This window comes from Carettochelys insculpta, chromosome 1 (assembly GCF_033958435.1).
Source record: "Carettochelys insculpta isolate YL-2023 chromosome 1, ASM3395843v1, whole genome shotgun sequence".
NCBI classification, from domain to species: domain Eukaryota; kingdom Metazoa; phylum Chordata; order Testudines; family Carettochelyidae; genus Carettochelys; species Carettochelys insculpta.
In genome coordinates, this window is record NC_134137.1 from 375,680,780 (window position 1) to 375,698,323 (window position 17,544).

At 48.9% G+C, this 17,544-nt stretch overlaps 1 protein-coding gene across 1 annotated transcript in view; it reads left to right on the forward strand.

Moving 5' to 3' along the window:
- The window catches only part of LOC142020062 (uncharacterized), a 267,476-nt gene that overhangs the window by 46,874 nt on the left and 203,058 nt on the right, over positions 1-17,544 (forward strand). Inside the window, exons 17-26 of the mRNA XM_075007686.1 lie at positions 2,796-2,942; positions 3,275-3,463; positions 5,582-5,721; positions 7,085-7,208; positions 7,832-7,975; positions 8,838-9,028; positions 9,573-9,713; positions 11,225-11,233; positions 15,600-15,625; positions 15,987-16,059. Of these exons, the coding sequence (XP_074863787.1) occupies positions 2,796-2,942; positions 3,275-3,463; positions 5,582-5,721; positions 7,085-7,208; positions 7,832-7,975; positions 8,838-9,028; positions 9,573-9,713; positions 11,225-11,233; positions 15,600-15,625; positions 15,987-16,059 (1,184 nt within the window). The remainder of the gene's footprint in view (positions 1-2,795; positions 2,943-3,274; positions 3,464-5,581; positions 5,722-7,084; positions 7,209-7,831; positions 7,976-8,837; positions 9,029-9,572; positions 9,714-11,224; positions 11,234-15,599; positions 15,626-15,986; positions 16,060-17,544) is intronic.

Here is a 17,544-nt window from a genome sequence, read left to right on the forward strand (position 1 = left end):
CTACATGGGACAGTTAACCACACATAGGTATGTAGGTTACACAAGCATTCCAGATCGTTTGCTTCCTAGTTGCTGGTGTCTTAGAAACAGATCAAGCCATGTTTGATAGCATGCCTTTCCTCCTCCCTTTTTGCCCACTGCATCCTTCTTAAGTAGATTATGACCCTTGATTTTAACATTCCAGTCATACAAATCTTCCCTCTGGTTCCAGAGATACCCACAACGTCCCACTGATGCTCATAAATGAAACATGAAATTTCTCCTGCTTATTATCCTGGATCCCCTCATTAGTGCGTAAACAATTAAATAATGTCTTGTCATCTTGTCTGTTGGTGCCGTGACTCATATTTTTCTTGACAATTTGATTTTGTGCTAAATTAACGGTCATTTGTTCCCCCTTTTTACCTTTTCCTATTGTCGTCGATTTAATGCTGTCCTGATCATCATGCCAGTTTGTTCCCTAGAAAACAGGTTCCTCTTCTAGCACGATGGAGGCCATCCAAAGTTTCTATATCACTTTCTGTCCATAGAAGGTGTCCCAATGTTCTATGACACCAAAGCCTTCTAGGTTACAGGCCATTCACTTCTGGAATCCTCTCTCTTCTGACTTCCTTCGCTCACAGGACAGGAAGGCTGTCCAAGATGATCATTCAGATGTACCTCTTCTTCATATCCCTTCCAAGGTTTTTGGAGTCATTAATGACCAGGGAGATCTCACAGGGAGTGGTGGCGTTAGGGGTGTAACACTGTACCTACAGATTTCATAGGCCCAACTAATTTGGCAGTTCCATCTCATGTCTTGGGCTTGGAAAGACAGGGCACCACCTTGTTCTGCTCCTGTGCCTGTTCTGCTACCTTCCATTCCATACCAAACTGGAAGGGGTTGCAACTGCTTTGGAGGATAGGGTCAAAATTCAAAGCGATTTGGACAAATTGGAGAAATGGTCTGAGGTAAACAGGATGAAGTTTAATAAAGACAAATGCAAAGTGCTCCACTTAGGAAGGAATAATCAGTTTCACACATACAGAATGGGAAGCAACTGTCTGGGAAGAAGTATGGCAGAAAGGGATCTAGGGGTTATAGTGGACCACAAGCTAAATATGAGTTAACAGTGTGATGCTGTTGCAAAAAACGTAAACGTGATTCTGGGATGCATTAATAGGTGTGTTGTGAGCCAGACATGAGAAGTCATTGTTCCTCTCTATTCTGCTCTGGTTAGGCCTCAGATGGAGTTTTGTGTCCAGTTCTGGGTGCCACATTTCAAGAAAGATGTGGAGAAATTGGAAATGATCCAGAAAAGAGCAACAAGAATGATCAAAGGACTAGAAAACATGACCTATGAAGAAAGGCTGAGGGAGTTGGGCTTGTATAGTTTGGAAAAAGAAGATTGAGGGGGACATGATAGCGGTTTTCAGGTATCTAAAAGGGTGTCATAAGGAGGAGGGAGAAAACTTCTTCTTCTTGGCCTCTGAGGATAGAACAAGAAGCAATGGGCTTAAACTGCAGCAAGGGAGGTTTAGGTTGGACATTAGGAAAAAGTTCCAAACTGTCAGGGTGGTGAAACACTGGAATAAATTGCCAAGGGAGACTGTGGAATCTCCATCTCTGGAGATATTTAAGAACAGGTTAGATAGATGTCTATCAGGGATGGTCTAGACAGTACTTGGTCCTGCCATGAGGGCAGGGGGCTGGACTCGATGACCTCTCAAGGTCCTTCCAGTCCTAGCATTCTATGATTCTATGATTCTTCTCAGCATAGAATCCTGCCTCCCACCTCGACTGCAAACCTTGGGCAGGTACGTAGGGGAGGCTATACTATGCAGCAGGGGAGCTGACCAGCTCCCTCACTGCAGAAAGCAGCCCCTGCCCACAGCCCCAGCCACTTACCATTTCCAGCCCTTCTCAGTGGTCCCACCGTGATCCTCCTCTTCCCCCGAGGAGGATCTCAGGCAAGGACTCCTGGCCAGGTTAGAAGCTATTAAGGGGAGCGCTGAGTCCTCCACCTGCCCTGTTTGTATGACCCAGAGGGTGGGACCCTGGGCTGCTGTTGGACACCTCTGCTCACTGCCCCAGGCAGGTGAGTGGTCTGGAGTGCTCCAAAGTGGTCCAATTCTAGCATTCTGCCTGGCTGCAGGCTGTGGCCTGAGGCAGAAGAGGCGAAGCAGGGGATGGGGCAATGGAGGGAGCAGGCCACAGGGGTGAGGCCTTTTGCCTCACCCCTGCCCTACACCCCACCACTTCTGCCAAGGTTCCTGAACTCCTGGCATGGGCCCCTGGCTGGTTTTGAACCAGAGTAAATGGTGGCATCTTTATGATTCTGTGTCATTAAATCACAGTTCAAAGACATCAGTAACTCAGGCTATGTCTACACTTAGCCTGGAAGATCGACCCGCTCAGGGTCAATCTTCTGGGGTGCAGTTTCATGCTTCTGCTAGGGATGCGTGAAATCGACCACTCGAGGTCACACTCAACCCCAGTACTCCTCACGAGACATGAGGAATAAAGGAGGTTGATGGGAAAACTCTCCCGCCAACCTTTTTCAGTAGGAACAGCCAAGTCAGCCGAGCACAGATATGTTGATTTTAGCAGTTGCCATAGCTAGAATTGCATATCTGCAGGCAACTTACTTTGCCTAGTGTAGACATAGCCTAAGTCAGAGGTAATTGGCCTCCTATGGGAGTGGGTGGGTGAGGTTTGGTGGGCTGGAGCTCAGACCATGGAGCTCAGATCATGAAGGTCCCTTCCGGCCTTGCGGTTTGCGAGTAATGTGCCCTCTTTCCCATCTTTTTTCCAGCAGCTAATGTTTCCACTGAACTGCTGGGTTCCGCTTCTCGGTCATATCGAGTTACAGCCCTGAAGCCAGGAGAGGCATACCTGTTTTCCATAAGGCCACTCTTTGGAGAGCTGGAGGGGCCAGAGGCTGTGCTCACAGAGCGGATAGGTATGAGCCGCGGAGCCTGGTGTTGAAATTCCTTCTGGTGCCCTTCCTGTTAGGAAAGGGTGCTTGGCCTGGAGAGTTCGCATGCAATCCTGGCCCTGCCCTGGAGAGAGTCAGGTGCCGCCCAGCTAATTAGCAGAGCACCCACAGCCAAGTGCAGTGGGCAGTGTGTGTTTCTATTGGTGGGTGCACATCTGCACCTGTCTCAATGCACAAAACAAAATTTATTCCACCCATGGATGGCAAAAATGAGAGGGAGCCCTGGTTAGCTGTGTTCTTACAATGACCTAGTTATGTGATGGGTCTAGTGTCTCTCTTTTGTTTGCTTTTTATAGTGGGCTCTCAAGGGAGTCCTTCCACTCCTGTCCCTACTGTTACTTCTTTGCAATCCGCCGCTCTGAGACCGCTGTCCATGGGTCCTAGCAGCTCAAGTGCCTCTGCTCTTCCATCGGCCACCACCACGACGTTAGTAACCCCAGCAACCCCGGCTGCGACACCACCCTGGAGTACTCTCCCTGAGCCAAGTGAGTTTGAATCCACACTGTGCCGAGAACCCTCATCCCTCCTGGATGCCGTGGGCTTCTCTGGTCTCATGAGTTAGAACTGGTTTGAGCTGGGTGAACACTAAGGGTGCGTCTACACTCGCATTCCTCTTTCGAAAGAGGTATGCAAATGAGGTAAATCGAAAATGCAAATGAGGTATAAAGTTGCATATTTTGCACCTCATTTGCATATTCTAATATTGAAAGAGCTTCTTTCGAAAGAAGAAAGCCAGTGTAGACGCTGCTCTTTCGAAAGACAACCCCATCTTTGAAAGAATCCTTCTTCCTATTAAATAAAGAGTAGGGTTTACTTTCAAAAGGGCAGCTTCTACAATAGCTTTCTTCTTTCGAAAGACGCTCTTTCAAAATTAGAACATGCAAATGAGGTGCTAAATATGCCAATGTATACCTCATTTGCATGTTTGATTCACCTCATTTGCATACTTCTTTTGAAAGAGGAATACGAGTGTAGACACACCCTTAGAGGGAAAGCCCCAGACCTGAACCAATTTATACCAATGCTTAACTCCCCTGACAGGAGGGGTTTCCTAGGTTCAGCTACGCTACAGAGTTCTTCTGAAATAACTTTGGTAGTATCTAGACTACACATGCAAAATTTCGAAATAAAATCGCAATAGCAGGTGCGTTATTTTGAAATTGGCAACCCTCAATACAGGAGGAACAATGCCTGGTTTGAAATTGCCATGTCAAAATAGGCGCTACTAAGACACGGAGTCGTGCTCTTTGAAATAAGCCATAACGGTCTCCAGCGGCACTATTTCGAAGTAGCATTACGTGTCCAGAAATGCGATTTTGAAATAGCTGGTGCTGTTGTGTGTAGTTGTGTTATTTCCAAATAAGATATTTTGAAATAGCTGTTTCAAAATATCTTAATTCAAAATAGGGCTGCCGTGGAGCTGTAGCCCTGGTGTCCAAAGTAAACTGCCTGTGTTTAAGTCCATTGCATCTTGTCCTATCCTCAGAGGTTGAAAACAATTATTTTCCCTCCTTCCATCAACATGTTATGTAGTTGTAAATGGTTACCATGTGCCCGCTCTGTCTGCTCTTCCCTGAACTGAACAAATCCAGTTTTTTCAGTCTTCCCTCATAGATTGTGTTTTTCCAGGACTTTAATCATTTTTGTTCGTCTCACAGAATCACAGGGCTGGAAGGGACCTCAGGAGGTCATCTAGTCCAGCCCCCTGCTTCAAGCAGGATCAACCCCCACTAAGTCATCCCAGCCAGGACCTTGTCAAGCCGGGATTTAAAAACCTCTAGGGATGGAGATTCCACCTCCTCTCTAGGCAACGCATTCCAGTGCTTCACCACCCTCCTGGGGAAGTAGTTTTTCCTAATATCCAACCTACACCTCTCCCTCTTCAACTTCAGACCATTGCTCCTTGTTCTGCCATCTGACACCACTGAGAACAGTTTCTCACCCTTCTCTTTAGAGCTCCCCTTCAGTAAATTGAAGGCTGCTATTAAATCACCCCTAAATCTTCTCTTCTGTAAACTAAACAAGCCCAAATCCCTTAGCCTATCCTCATAGGTCTTGTGCTCCAGCCCCTTAATAATTTTTGTTGCCCTCCACTGAACCTGCTCCAGCAAATCCACATCCTTTTTATCCTCTGGGTTTGTCCACTTTGTCCACATCTTTCCTGAAATGTGGTACCCAGGACTTGGCATAATGCTCCAGCTGAGGCACAATCGATGAGTGGAGTTCTTTCCTTTCAGTCAGCAGGAGAAAGACAAGAAAGAAATGTTAATCATATGCATTGTAATCCTAATCCTAATCCTAATCCTAATCCTAATGCTAATCCAATTGATACCGAGAAATAGATGGATGCACCACTGTATGACATCCTGATTTTGCCAATGGTACATAAGAGCACACAATGAGTGCAGCACCGTCCTGTCCAGTGAATGTCTGATATCGTCTTTAGTTAACACGCCCTCAAAACCACAAGGTGTGTCCGTGTCTCGGACTTATAACTGGGAATGGTCCAGCTTGTCATGACGAATCCCATCACACGGGAGACAGACGGGAGACTTGTGGTCTGCCCGTCCAGGATTTACAGGTGTTCGGCCTTCCCTCCACAGTGTGTGGCAAGTTCAAGGCGGATATCGCGTTCCTGGTGGACGAGTCCTCAAGCATTGGCCAGAGCAATTTCAACAAAGTGAAGGACTTCCTTTTCCGGATCGTCTCCTATTTCCCCAGGATTGGGCCTGAGGGCACACAGGCAAGAGACCGTTATTCTATATATTTACTGCAGGTATGGTTCTTCCTTTTATTCATCTTCACAACACCCCTGTGAGTTAAGGGAACACTGCCCCCGCCCCATTGTGAGTCTTACGGCTTGTCTGTCTTCTGGAGTTTGATTTCACATGCCTAGTAGAGATGTACGATATGGAGGTATCTGGGGTCAGCTGTTGAGCCCTGTACTCCTCGCTCTCCATCTCTGAAGATGGCCAGGTCAGTCAATTGCAGATCAGTCGATTCTAGCTACACAATTGTAGCTAGAATTGTTCCCTGTGATCAGCTGACCTGCCTGCCTAGTATAGACCAAGCCTTAGAAAGTCTTAAATGACTTGCCTGAGGTCATACAGGAAGTCTGTGGCGAAGAGGGAAATTGAACCAAGATTGCCCAAGCCTGAGATGGGCAGCCTAACCATTGGGCAAGCTTTCCTTTTAAGCACCAGCTTGCCAGTTCCTGTTGGGCGTTGATTTATGCCATTTGCTAGCAGTTTTCCCAAGCCTCAGCCTACACTAAAGATGATCGCAGTGCTATTGAAACCTTAGGCTTCAGCTAGTCAGTGGAAAAACTCCTTCTGGCTTTTGTAGGCTTTGGTGCAGATCCTTTGTTTCTGCAGATCCATGTTGCACAGGGCCATTAGAGTAAGGCTCCATGTTGCTTTCTTGCACTTGGCTGAGGACAGCAGAGTTCCATGTTCTCCTTCACTGGTGACCATTAAGAGCATCCCCCTTTCCCTTTACTCATGTGCTTCTCTCCATGACCCATAGAATCATAGAATCCTAGGGCTGGACTAGATGACCTCAGGAGGTCATCTAGTCCAGCCCCCTTCTTCAAGCAGGATCAACCCCCACTAAGTCATCCCAGCCAGGACTTTGTAAAGCTGGGACTTAATAACCTCAAGGGATGGAGAATCCGCCGCCTCTCCACGCAGCACATTCCAATGCTTCACCACCATCCTGGGGAAGTAGTTTTTCCAAATATCTAACCTACTTCTCTCCTTCTGTAACTTCAGACCATTGCTCCTTGTTCTGCCATCTGTCACCACTGAGAACAGTTTCTCTCCATCCTCTTTAGAGCTCCCCTTCAGGAAGCTGAAGGCTGCTATTAAATCACCTTCTCTTCTGTAAACTAAATAAGCCCAAATCCCTCAGCCTCTCCTCATAGGTCATGTGCTCCAGCCCCTTACTCATTTTTGTTGCCCTCCGCTGAACCTGCTCCAGCACGTCCACATCCTTTTTATACTGGGGGGCCCAAACTGGACACAATAGTCCAGATGTGGCCTCACCAGTGCTGAATAGAGGAGAACAACCACTTCTTTAGAGTAACAGCCTCACCTACTCTTTGGCAGGTTGCCGTAGCTCAATACAGCGAAGAGCCACGAGCAGAGTTCCACTTTAACCAGTACAAGGATCGGAATGGCGTTCTCAACGCCCTCAAGGAGCTGCAGTACACGGGAGGCGATACCAAGACAGGTGGGTCCCATGTAGGCATGTCAGTGTCTGCCAGCTGTGCACATGCCAGCTAGAAATGTGAGCCCAGGGAAGCAGTGCTTCTGGATCGGGATCTCAGCTTTTCAGCAGCCAGGCGGTGCAGGTTTGCTTAAGAGTTTTGAATCGGGCTATTACAGAGGCGGGTTGTGAAGCTGAGATCTAAAGTTCTTTCAAGTTTGGATTGTGAGCTGGGGCAGGATAGTGGGGGTGGGATGAGGGGTGGAGTTTGGATTGAGGTGTGTCTAGAGTTTTGGTTTGGACCAATTTTTAACAATAGCTTTGCCATTCTTCTGGTTCTTTTAGCAGTGGCCTGCATTAACTTCTCACCTTCTCTGTAATTATATATCCTGCCACCTCACTCCTTAGTTTAAAAACCTAACGTGGATCCCTAACTGCAATAACAGGGGTTGGGCTCAGTGGCCGAGGAAGTCCCTTCCGGTCATGACTTTATGCTCCTAAAGTGTCTCAGACACCGGTTAGCGTCTCTTAACGTGGTCAGCCAGCACATTTATAACGTCTACTTGCAAACGGTCCCCACAACTCAGCGCTCTTTATACACCTGGCACTGCAGGACCGAAGCTGTGCACCTTTCTGCTTTCCCTCAGGTCGTGGCTTAGGCTATGCGCTAAAGGAGTTATTCCAGTCCTCCAAAGGGATGAGACCAACCGTGCCTCGCACGCTGGTGCTGGTGACTGACGGAGAGTCCCAGGACGATGTGTTGCCACCAGCCAGAGCAGCCCATGCCTTAGGTAGGGATCTCCAGGTGTATTTTTGCAGGACTCCAACCTTTCTTCCAGCGAAGTGAGTGATAAAACTCCTGTGAGTTTCAATTAGGCTGGGTCAGGTCTCATCAGAGGTTGTGGTTGGCTTCCTGGGTTACTATATCTCCTCTCCTCATTAACAGTTATGGGTGGGCCCCTGGCCAGACATGATAGGCCAAACACAATGTTGGCCTCAGGTTTCTAGATGAAAGAATCCGACCTGCATTGGATTGAATGCTCTGAGGGCTCCCAGCTCTGGAGATGGAGGTCCCCTGTTTGTGCTGGCTGCTTCGACCTGCTGTCCCATGAATGAATCTCAGTGTTGCCCAGAGACCAGCTCTGGAGTGGGAGGGAAATCCAGTCTCATGACTCCTTTGAATTAACCCCGCCGGGGTTTCCCTGCTCCCCTGCAATGGACTTTCTGCTGAGTGAGCCGAGAGCAGCATTGCCTGCTGTGATTGACGCACCCCTCTGAGCCCCGCGTTAAACTGATTGGGAGCCTGTCCAGGCCCTAAATGACAAAACATATAACTCTTTGGTGCCCCGGCCGGCAGTGCCAGCTGCCTGTGGAGACCAAACAGGGCATGGCTGTGTGAGAGGAAGCCCCATATCACCAGCTCCCCCAGGTGACAAAGGGGAACAAACGCTTGGGGTTAAGAGGATTCTTCACCCCAGTGTGAACAACTTCTAGTGAATCAAGACAGACCATAGCCAGGAGCTGAGCCCTGCTTTGCTCGGCCAGTGAGATTTTCCAGGTGGATGGAGAATGGGTGCTGTGGGGCGAATCCCCCAGCCATTTTGGAAGACCTCCGCCCATCTGCCTGTCTAATGAGGGAGTCGTTTGTTTCAGGAATCCGTGTCATCGCCATAGGGGTCTCCAGAGCTGACCCCCAAGAATTGAACAGCATCTTGTTGCACCGCAACCTGCAGAATGTTTTCTACGTCAGCACCTTCGAGGACTTCCCTCACATCATCTGGGAGGTGATAGAAACCATTTGCTCTGATGCACAGCATATGGAAGCTCAACCGCAGCTTGGAGAGGTGAGCTGGCTCCTCCTGCACGGTTTCCATGTCTCTGCTTTATTTCCCATATAGAGCTTTGCGGATAAGCCAGCTTATCTCCCACAGGTCATTTCTGGCAGCTGGAGCTCAGGCCCCTGCCGTGCTTTCTGCTACAAAGCAAACCCGAAAGTTAACAATTGTAGGACTGGACTTGAGAAGTCACCTAGTCCCGTTCTCCTGTACTTATGGCAGGACTACGTATTATAAACAAGGCTTCAGACCTCATTCTGATCTCACATATCCTCCACTGTTGTCAGCTGGCAGTCATGTCAGCCAAGCCAATGGTGCAGATGAAATCAGAATCTGGCCTTTTCTTGGTCATCAGCTAAGTCAATGGCCTATGCATGGCCGGGTGAAGAAACACTTGGATGAATTGTCAATGCACAGTCATCTTCTAGTAACAGTTGCATGCTCTGTCTGCCCCTGGTGATGAGTTGTCAGTAGCTGGTATCTGACTGGGGTCCTTAATTACCCATTAACCTCTTTGATAAGACTAAAAGTGAACCCAATCTGTGTGTTGTAGGTTGCTAGACAGGATGTGGTCAATCTGCAGCAGGTTGTTGGAATGGAGAGCAACTTATTGGTTCATGATCCAGCTTCCGCTGAGCCAGAAATCCAGAAACCAGAGGGGCCTTGTGGTTCCAGGTGCCCAAAGGTAAGAAGCGTGTAACAGCTCCATAGAGTGTGTATGGGGAATAGATTGCATGGGACACATAAGCTACGTCTACACGTGAACCCTACATCGAAGTAGCTTATTTCGATGTAGCGACATTGAAATAGGCTATTTCAATGAATAACGTCTACACGTCCTCCAGGGCTGGCAATGTCGACGTTCAACATAGATGTTGCGTAGAACCACATTGAAATAGGCGCTGCGAGGGAATGTCTACACGCCAAAGTAGCACACATCGAAATAAGAGTGCCAGGCACAGCTGCAGACAGGGTCACAGGGCGGACTCAACAGCAAGCCGCTCCCTTAAAGGGTCCCTCCCAGACACAGTTGGACTAAACAACACAAGATCCACAGAGCCGACAACTGGTTGCAGACCCTGTGCATGCAGCATGGATCCCCAGCTGCAGCAGCAGCAGCCAGAAGGCTGCTGCACATGGTGACCATAGAGCCCCGCAGGGGCTGGAGACAGAGCGTATCTCAACCACTCAGCTGATGGCCACCATGGCGGACCCCGCTATTTCGATGTTGCGGGACGCGGATCGTCTACACGGTCCCTACTTCGACGTTCAACGTCGAAGTAGGGAGCTATTCCTATCCCCTCATGGGGTTAGCGGCTTCGATGTCTCGCCGCCTAACGTTGATGTTAACATCGAAATAGCGCCCAACACATGTAGCCGTGACGGGAGCTATTTCGAAGTTAGTGCCGCTACTTCGAAGTAGCGTGCACGTATAGACACGGCTATACAGTGGATAGTTTGGGGCTGATCCCGTACCGCCTTACTTCAGTTTTATGCTGGTGTCACAGCACTGTCTTGAATGGAATTACATCAGGGTGAAAGAGGAGCATTGGCCAGGTATAAAACTCTTTCCCCCTGGAGACATGGGTCCAAGCCTTGGCTCAGGTCACCAGTCGTCCACATTTGGAGACCTCATCCTCAAACCTGTCACACGCTCACCATGAACATGCAGCATCCCGTGGCATGAGGCTCAACCTGTGACCTCTCATCATGAGCACCTTGTTTCTCATGGGTGTTGCAGATGAATTCATAGATTCTTAAGTCCACAAGGGACCGTTACGACAACCTAGTCTGCTCTCTTGCATAACACAGGCCAGGGAACCTCATCTGGTAACTTCTGCATCAAGCCCATAATTTCTGAGTTGTAGCTTATCTTTTAGAAAGACATCCAGTCTTGGTTCAAAGACTGCAAGTGACTGAGTCTATCACGTCCTTTGGCAAGTTGTTCCAGTGGTTAATTGCCTTCCCTGCTTAAAATGTGCACTGTGATTCTAGGATTTCAGTGCCAGGCAGGAGATGGTTTGTTGCATTTATTGAATAGTTCCCTATCAGCCATTGACTTTCCTGCTGTTAAAAAAGAAACATCAGCCAGTACTTGCTTACAGTGGGAAGCACCTGAAGCCATCCTCTGGCCCACCATAATTATTTTTCTTCCTAATTGCTGCCATCACTGCTGCTATTCATATTCTGTTACCAGCTCCCAAGGGAAAGAAGGTAAATATTCCAGCCAGCTGAGAGATTTCCTTATTCAATGGGGACATTTATATGCTATGCTGGGTGGGGACGGGCCTCTAGCCGGAGCTATGAAACAGCCAGGAGGAGGTTGATGCATACAATGGGCTATGCATGAGAGAACTCTCTATGTCAAAATAATAGCTGACAGGCAAGGCTCAGTGTACCTGGCCTGAGCCTCTTGAGTCATCTCGCCACCAGTTGGGTCTCTCAGTCATCTGGGTATCTCAGAAGAGGAGAGGAGTGTTTGGAGTGCAATGATCTAGCTGGCAGATCACCTCCATCCAAGGTCAAATTGGGGGCTGTATTTCTAGATCCTGCACCCTGGCTCCAAACACTCTTACTCCCTGCTGGACACGGACAAGCCCCTTGCCCCAAGCACACGCTCTTCGGCCTTGTCTAGATCAGGATAAAAGCTGTTTGTGAAAAAACAGTTGATGCCAACTCATTTTTAAACCCTGCATTTAATAGCCCCAAGTTGTACTTTAACTGAGGAGGTGAACTGAACCCTTACCAGCTGTCTCTGGATATCTTATCTGCTCCAGGCTGTGTTGCTAACCATTGACTATGTGCATGCTCCCTCTTGACTGCGGCATTGGCTTCTGCAGTTAGCCAATGCAACAGGTGTCTGGGAGCTCCCAAGAGCCACAAATCAAGCGAGGTACGAAGGAACTGGAACCAGGTTTATTGTCCTTGACGCTGGGCTCTAGTACTCTGGGGCTGTGTCTACACTAGCTCTCAACTTCAAAGGGAGCATGGCAAGCAGCGTGTTGGGAGGTTGCTAATGAAGTGCTGTGGTGCATATGCAGCCCTTCATTAAGCTAATTCTCCCCCGCGGCAGCTTCGAAGCGGTAAACTTCGAAGGGCCGGCTTGTGTGTAGCCGTGGCTCACCCGCCGGTACTTCAAAGTGCCTTTGCTTTTGAGGAGTAAAAGGACTTCAGAGTAGCCCAGGCACCTCGAAGTCCTGGCGGGTGAGCCGCGGCTACCCACAAGCTGGCGCTTCAAAGTTTGCCGCTTCGAAGTTGCCGCGGAGGAGAATTAGCTTAATGAAATGCATATGCACTGCAGCAGTTCATTAGTAACCTCCCGGCACCCTACTGACCATGCTCCCTTCCAAGTTAGGAGCTAGCGTAGACACAGCCTGGATGTCCCCACTTGGACGCCAGCAGTTTTACACTCATAGTGTGCTGTCAGCTTGTGCTGTCTCTGGCCTCAGCTTGTCTCCAGGGGGCAGGAACGCCCTGACCTGCTCCCCAGCTTGGTTGATGCACTCCTGGTGATGTGCACTTTTACACCTGGGTACAAACAACTTACATGTACATTACATATCCCAGGTACAACCACTTCACTGTAATAAGTCAACCGCCTTAATGGAACTAGAAACTACCCATTACCTTGTAGATAGTGGCACCATCAAAACAACTCTATCCATCATCCTGTACTAGGGTCGGAATGCCCTGGTATTAAGTTGTTATTTGTGGGAAGGGTCCTGGTACCATACAACGGCTGTGTCTACACGTGCCCCAAACTTCGAAATGGCCATGCAAATGGCCATTTCGAAGTTTACTAATGAAGCGCTGAAATGCATATTCAGCGCTTCATTAGCATGCGGGCGGCAGCCGTGCTTCAAAATTGATGCGCCTCACCGCCGCGCGGCGCGTCCAGACGGGGCTCCTTTTCGAAAGGACGCCGCCTACTTCGAAGTCCCCTTATTCCCATGAGCTCATGGGAATAAGGGGACTTCGAAGTAGGTGGCGTCCTTTCGAAAAGGAGCCCCGTCTGGACGCGCCGCGCAGCGGCAAGGAGCGTCAATTTCGAAGCGCGGCTGCCGCCCGCATGCTAATGAAGCGCTGAATATGCATTTCAGCGCTTCATTAGTAAACTTCGAAATGGCCATTTGCATGGCCATTTTGAAGTTTGGGGCACGTGTAGACACAGCCAACGTGTCCTACCTTACTGGAATGTGTTTATGTGTATCACTGAGTGCCTGGCACTGGGGGCTTTTAGGCCCTGTTCCTTATCAGCACTCTGTCTCTTGCTGCATTCCTGTGAGCAGAATCTACCTAGCTCACAGTTTTTGCTTTAACCCTCTATTGTTCAAGCTTGAGGTGGTTTAACCAGGCATTGACCTTTGTTGAGGCCTTTAGTCTTCCACCACACCGGATTGTCAGGCCCTCTCATTACTATGCAGGGTTAGACCTGTGTTTCTTGGGTTAACAGTAGGGGGAAATAATATGGCCAAATAATTCCAAGCTATGAAGCCATACAGGGGAAGGGTAGTCCAGTGGTTCGGGTCTTTACTCTAGGAGACACAGCTTCAACTCCCGCCTATACTATAGATGCTCATTGTGAGCTGGGACAAGCCACAAAGGCTGTGTCTATGTTGCAGCTGCTTGGGAGCATGTTTCCTAGGGTGGGAAGATGGGCCTGAGTTAGCCTGCTACAAAAGCAGCATAGGTCAACGTTGGAGCATCTTATGTCTTCAGAGACACCCAATGGACACACAGGAGCCAGTGGTTTCTGGAGCCTTTGGGTTTGTCTCTGTTTGTTGTAGGAGAAGCTCAGCTACACCCCGAAGAACCATAGCACCCTTGCAGGCTTGTGGTTCTGGGGTTTTCCCTGTGCGTCTCTACTGGCATTTACCGGGAAGACTCAGTGTAACCCCACCCCACAGTGGGCTAGATTCCAAGGCCAGAAGAAACCATTGGGATCATCTGCTCCTACCTCCTGCAAAACAAAAGAATCCCCTAGTGGAGAATATCTGTGGGAAAAGCATCCAGGCTTGATTTAAAGATGGGCAGTGGAAGAGAAACCAGCACAACCCCAGGCAGGGCACTATGAATTTGCCCTGTATTCCCAGTCTGAAATAGTCAGTCCCTGGAGTTCTAGGCTCACCTTCCTGCTCTATCAGCCTGTATTCTTCAAGGCCATCCCCTCACTGGACTGTGGGAACAGGCCAGGCCCCAAAGCATCAATGAATGGGTTAACAGGCTACTGCTCACATGGTCACTGCCTGATGGAAATGATGCACATTTATCCCTTCTCAATCACTAGCTTGAACCAAGCCTTTCTCTGTGCCTGGAGCAGGCATAGCACAGGTACAGAGCTGTCCCTACACAGACCCAGAATACACAGCTGTGTAGGGCATCCAAACATTTGGGGCACCTCTGGGTCTTAATGCCCACCCTTCTCCCTCTGCCTAGGCCTGTGGCTCTGCTTCCTCTGGAGAGAATCTAGTTAGTTTGAAAGTGAAGAAGCCTGGCAGAGCTCTCACCAGAGCACTGGATCTGTGAAAGAGCCATTCCAGTGGTAATGAAGCCCTTTAACAGGCACATGCCAACCCCGGTTAGATACTGTCAGTGTATGAATTCACCGCGTTAGTCAACAGGACCTTCATTTCACATTTCGTTTTACAGTATTTCCTTAGTGTGTTGCTGAAGATTGCAAAATCACACCTCTGAAAAATCCTGCCCCACTCCCGGCTGCCAGCAGGCATAGGGGCGCCAATATAATAGTCCCATGAAGCCTAAGGACAGCCCTGCATGGGTAGCACCTCACCCCATGCACCCACTTGGACTCACTGGGTACATACACTAGTGAGCAGCCCATGGTACCCCATTACACTGCTGCTTTTCCCATGTGAGCTCCAGCAGAGCTGACGTATCCGCCAGCCTGCACTCGCGCCTGGGTGCAATGTGAATGTTGTTGTTCTTCTGGGCCTCAGATCCCACCCTGCACAACAGGGTCACTGCACTGCCCTGCCATACAAGGGTGTCGTGAGTAGAGCCGGGCTCAGAATGTTCCTCCCATTGGTTTTCCACCCGAAAAGGGCTTTTCAATGAAACGCCTTTTCCTTTTTGCACAAAATTGTATTGATTCTGGATGAAATTGCATTTGGGAAGAACTAGTCAGAGAACGTCAGAATGAACCATTGTCAATGGTTTCACAAAGGAAGCTTCCAGGTTTTTTCATTTTGAAATGATTTTTTTTTGTTGAGAAAATTACTTGAGCCCGTGGCCAGGGCTCCATTTCTGTCCCCGTGCCCACCTCCAGTTGTGGCCACAGCCTTGGCCTCCTGACCCTTGCCGAGATCCCCCCGCCTGGAGACAAAGTCCTGCTCCCAGCAGGGGTAAAGGGGCTGGCTTTCAGCACCACCAGAGTTGAAATTGTCCAGTGCCGCCGTGTGTGGCTGAAAACAGGACCCGATTGTGACAAAGGTCAGACATCCACAATGCATTTCCTAGGCCCTTTGACTGAGTGGATCCCTTCTCTGTCCCATTTTCAGCTCCCTGCACCCTGCTCTGCAGCACCTCCTTGTACAACCCCATGGGTTTCCGTGTCTTGCAGGGTGAGAGGGGCCCACCACGAATTCAGTGACCATGATCAAAGCATGTGCTTGACATGAACGAGGGAATGCATTGTCCCAGTGGCCTATGGCCTAGAACAAGCCCCGTGGAATGGGGAAATTTAAACAAAGCATCAAGAAGGAGCCTAAAAGGCCCAGTGGTATGAACGTCTCCCCTGGCGAGGGAAGTTTACCCTTCTGCAGTGGACTGGATTTTTAAAGGGAGCCAATAACCCTCTTTCCCCACCTCCTATGATATGTTGGTGTAAATGATTGACCATTGGCTAAACTGTCCTTCCCAGGACTTTGTGAATGGGTGGATCCGTGTTTTTGTGACAGATGAGAACATCCTTAAAATTCTTTTTTTCTTTTTTTTTCCTTTTCAAGAGCTTTGCCGGTTTGCAGAGTGGGGGAGGATATGATCCATACAGCTTTGCTGTCAAGGGAGAGAAGGGAGAGAGGGTGAGTTTCACGGCAGGTACGATGTGCTGCCTTGATTAGCACATGGTGAGGGAAATAATAGTTACAAAAGGCTGCCCCACAGTAGGGCACATTTTGTGTGTCCTTTTTCCCTGAATGATTTGAACATCAAGTAGGAATCATGGAATCACAGGGCTGGAAGGGACCTCAGGAGGTCATGTAGTCCATCCCCCTGCTTCAAGCAGGATCAACCCCAACTAAGTCATCCCAGCCAGGACCTTGTCAAGCCAGGACTTAAAAACCTCAAGGGATGGAGAATCCACCATCTCTCTAGGCAACGCATTCCAGTGCTTCACCACCCTCCTGGTGAAGTAGTTTTTCCTAATATCCAACCTACACCTCCCCCTCTTCAACTTCAGACCATTACTTCTTGCGCTGCCATCTGACACCACTGAGAACAGTTTCTCACCCTCCTTTTTAGAGCTCCCCTTCAGGAAGTTGAAGGCTGCTATTAAATCACCCCTCAGTCTTCTCTTCTGTAAACTAAACAAGCCCAAATCCCTCAGCCTCTCCTCATAGGTCATGTGCTCCACCCCCTTAATCATTTTTGTTGCCCTTCGCTGAACCTGCTGTAGCACATCCACATCCTTTCTATACTGTGGGGGGTGGGAAATGGATGCAATACTCCAGATGTGGCCTCACCAGTGCTAAACATAGGGGAACGACAGCTTCTCTAGATCTACTCGAAATGCTCCTCCTAATGCACCCCAATATGCCATTAGCCTTTTTGGAAGAAAAGGGGATGTGTGTTTGTGTGAAACAGAGAGAGAGAGATGCATGGTCATAACACTTTATTTTTCATTTCTCAGAAACTATTCTCCTTGCAAAAGAAGGGGAGACCAGAAACAGATCTCTCGTTAGCAGGGAGAAGCCGTTCTAGCTTAGAGACCATGACTTCCTGCATGACTGAGCAGGACTAGGCTATTGAGGTCAGAGCTGAGGCAATGGTCAACCCAGGAGCCAAAACAACCCAGAAAAGAAATACGGAGCGAGTCCCACTAGGCTGTAGCTCATGGCTACCATGTCTTAGAACACAAGAAATTTAACGGTGGATGTGCCCAGCAGAATTCCAGGCTGTGCAAACCCCAGCACACTTATTTTGAGTTCACAAAACTTGGTCCAAGCTGGGAAATCCTGCGTGCTCCTATTGGATCCAACCGCCAATGGCACCCTGATGGGCTTCTTGAGGGCAAGGGAAGCCAGTGTTGTTAGCACATCCTCTCCCACTGCTGTCCAAAAAGCTACTGGTGAGCAGTTGTTTGAGGCTGGCAGTTTTTGCAGCGGCATCCACGCTATGCCCCTGTCTCTGCCCTTATATCAGAGAGGTGGCCATGTTAGTCTGTGTCTTTACAACAAGAAGTCCTGTGGCACCTTATAGACTCACAGATATTTTGGAGCATAAGCTTTCATGGGCAAAGACCCACTTCGTTGCATCTGATGAAAGCTCGTGCTCCAAAATACCTGTGA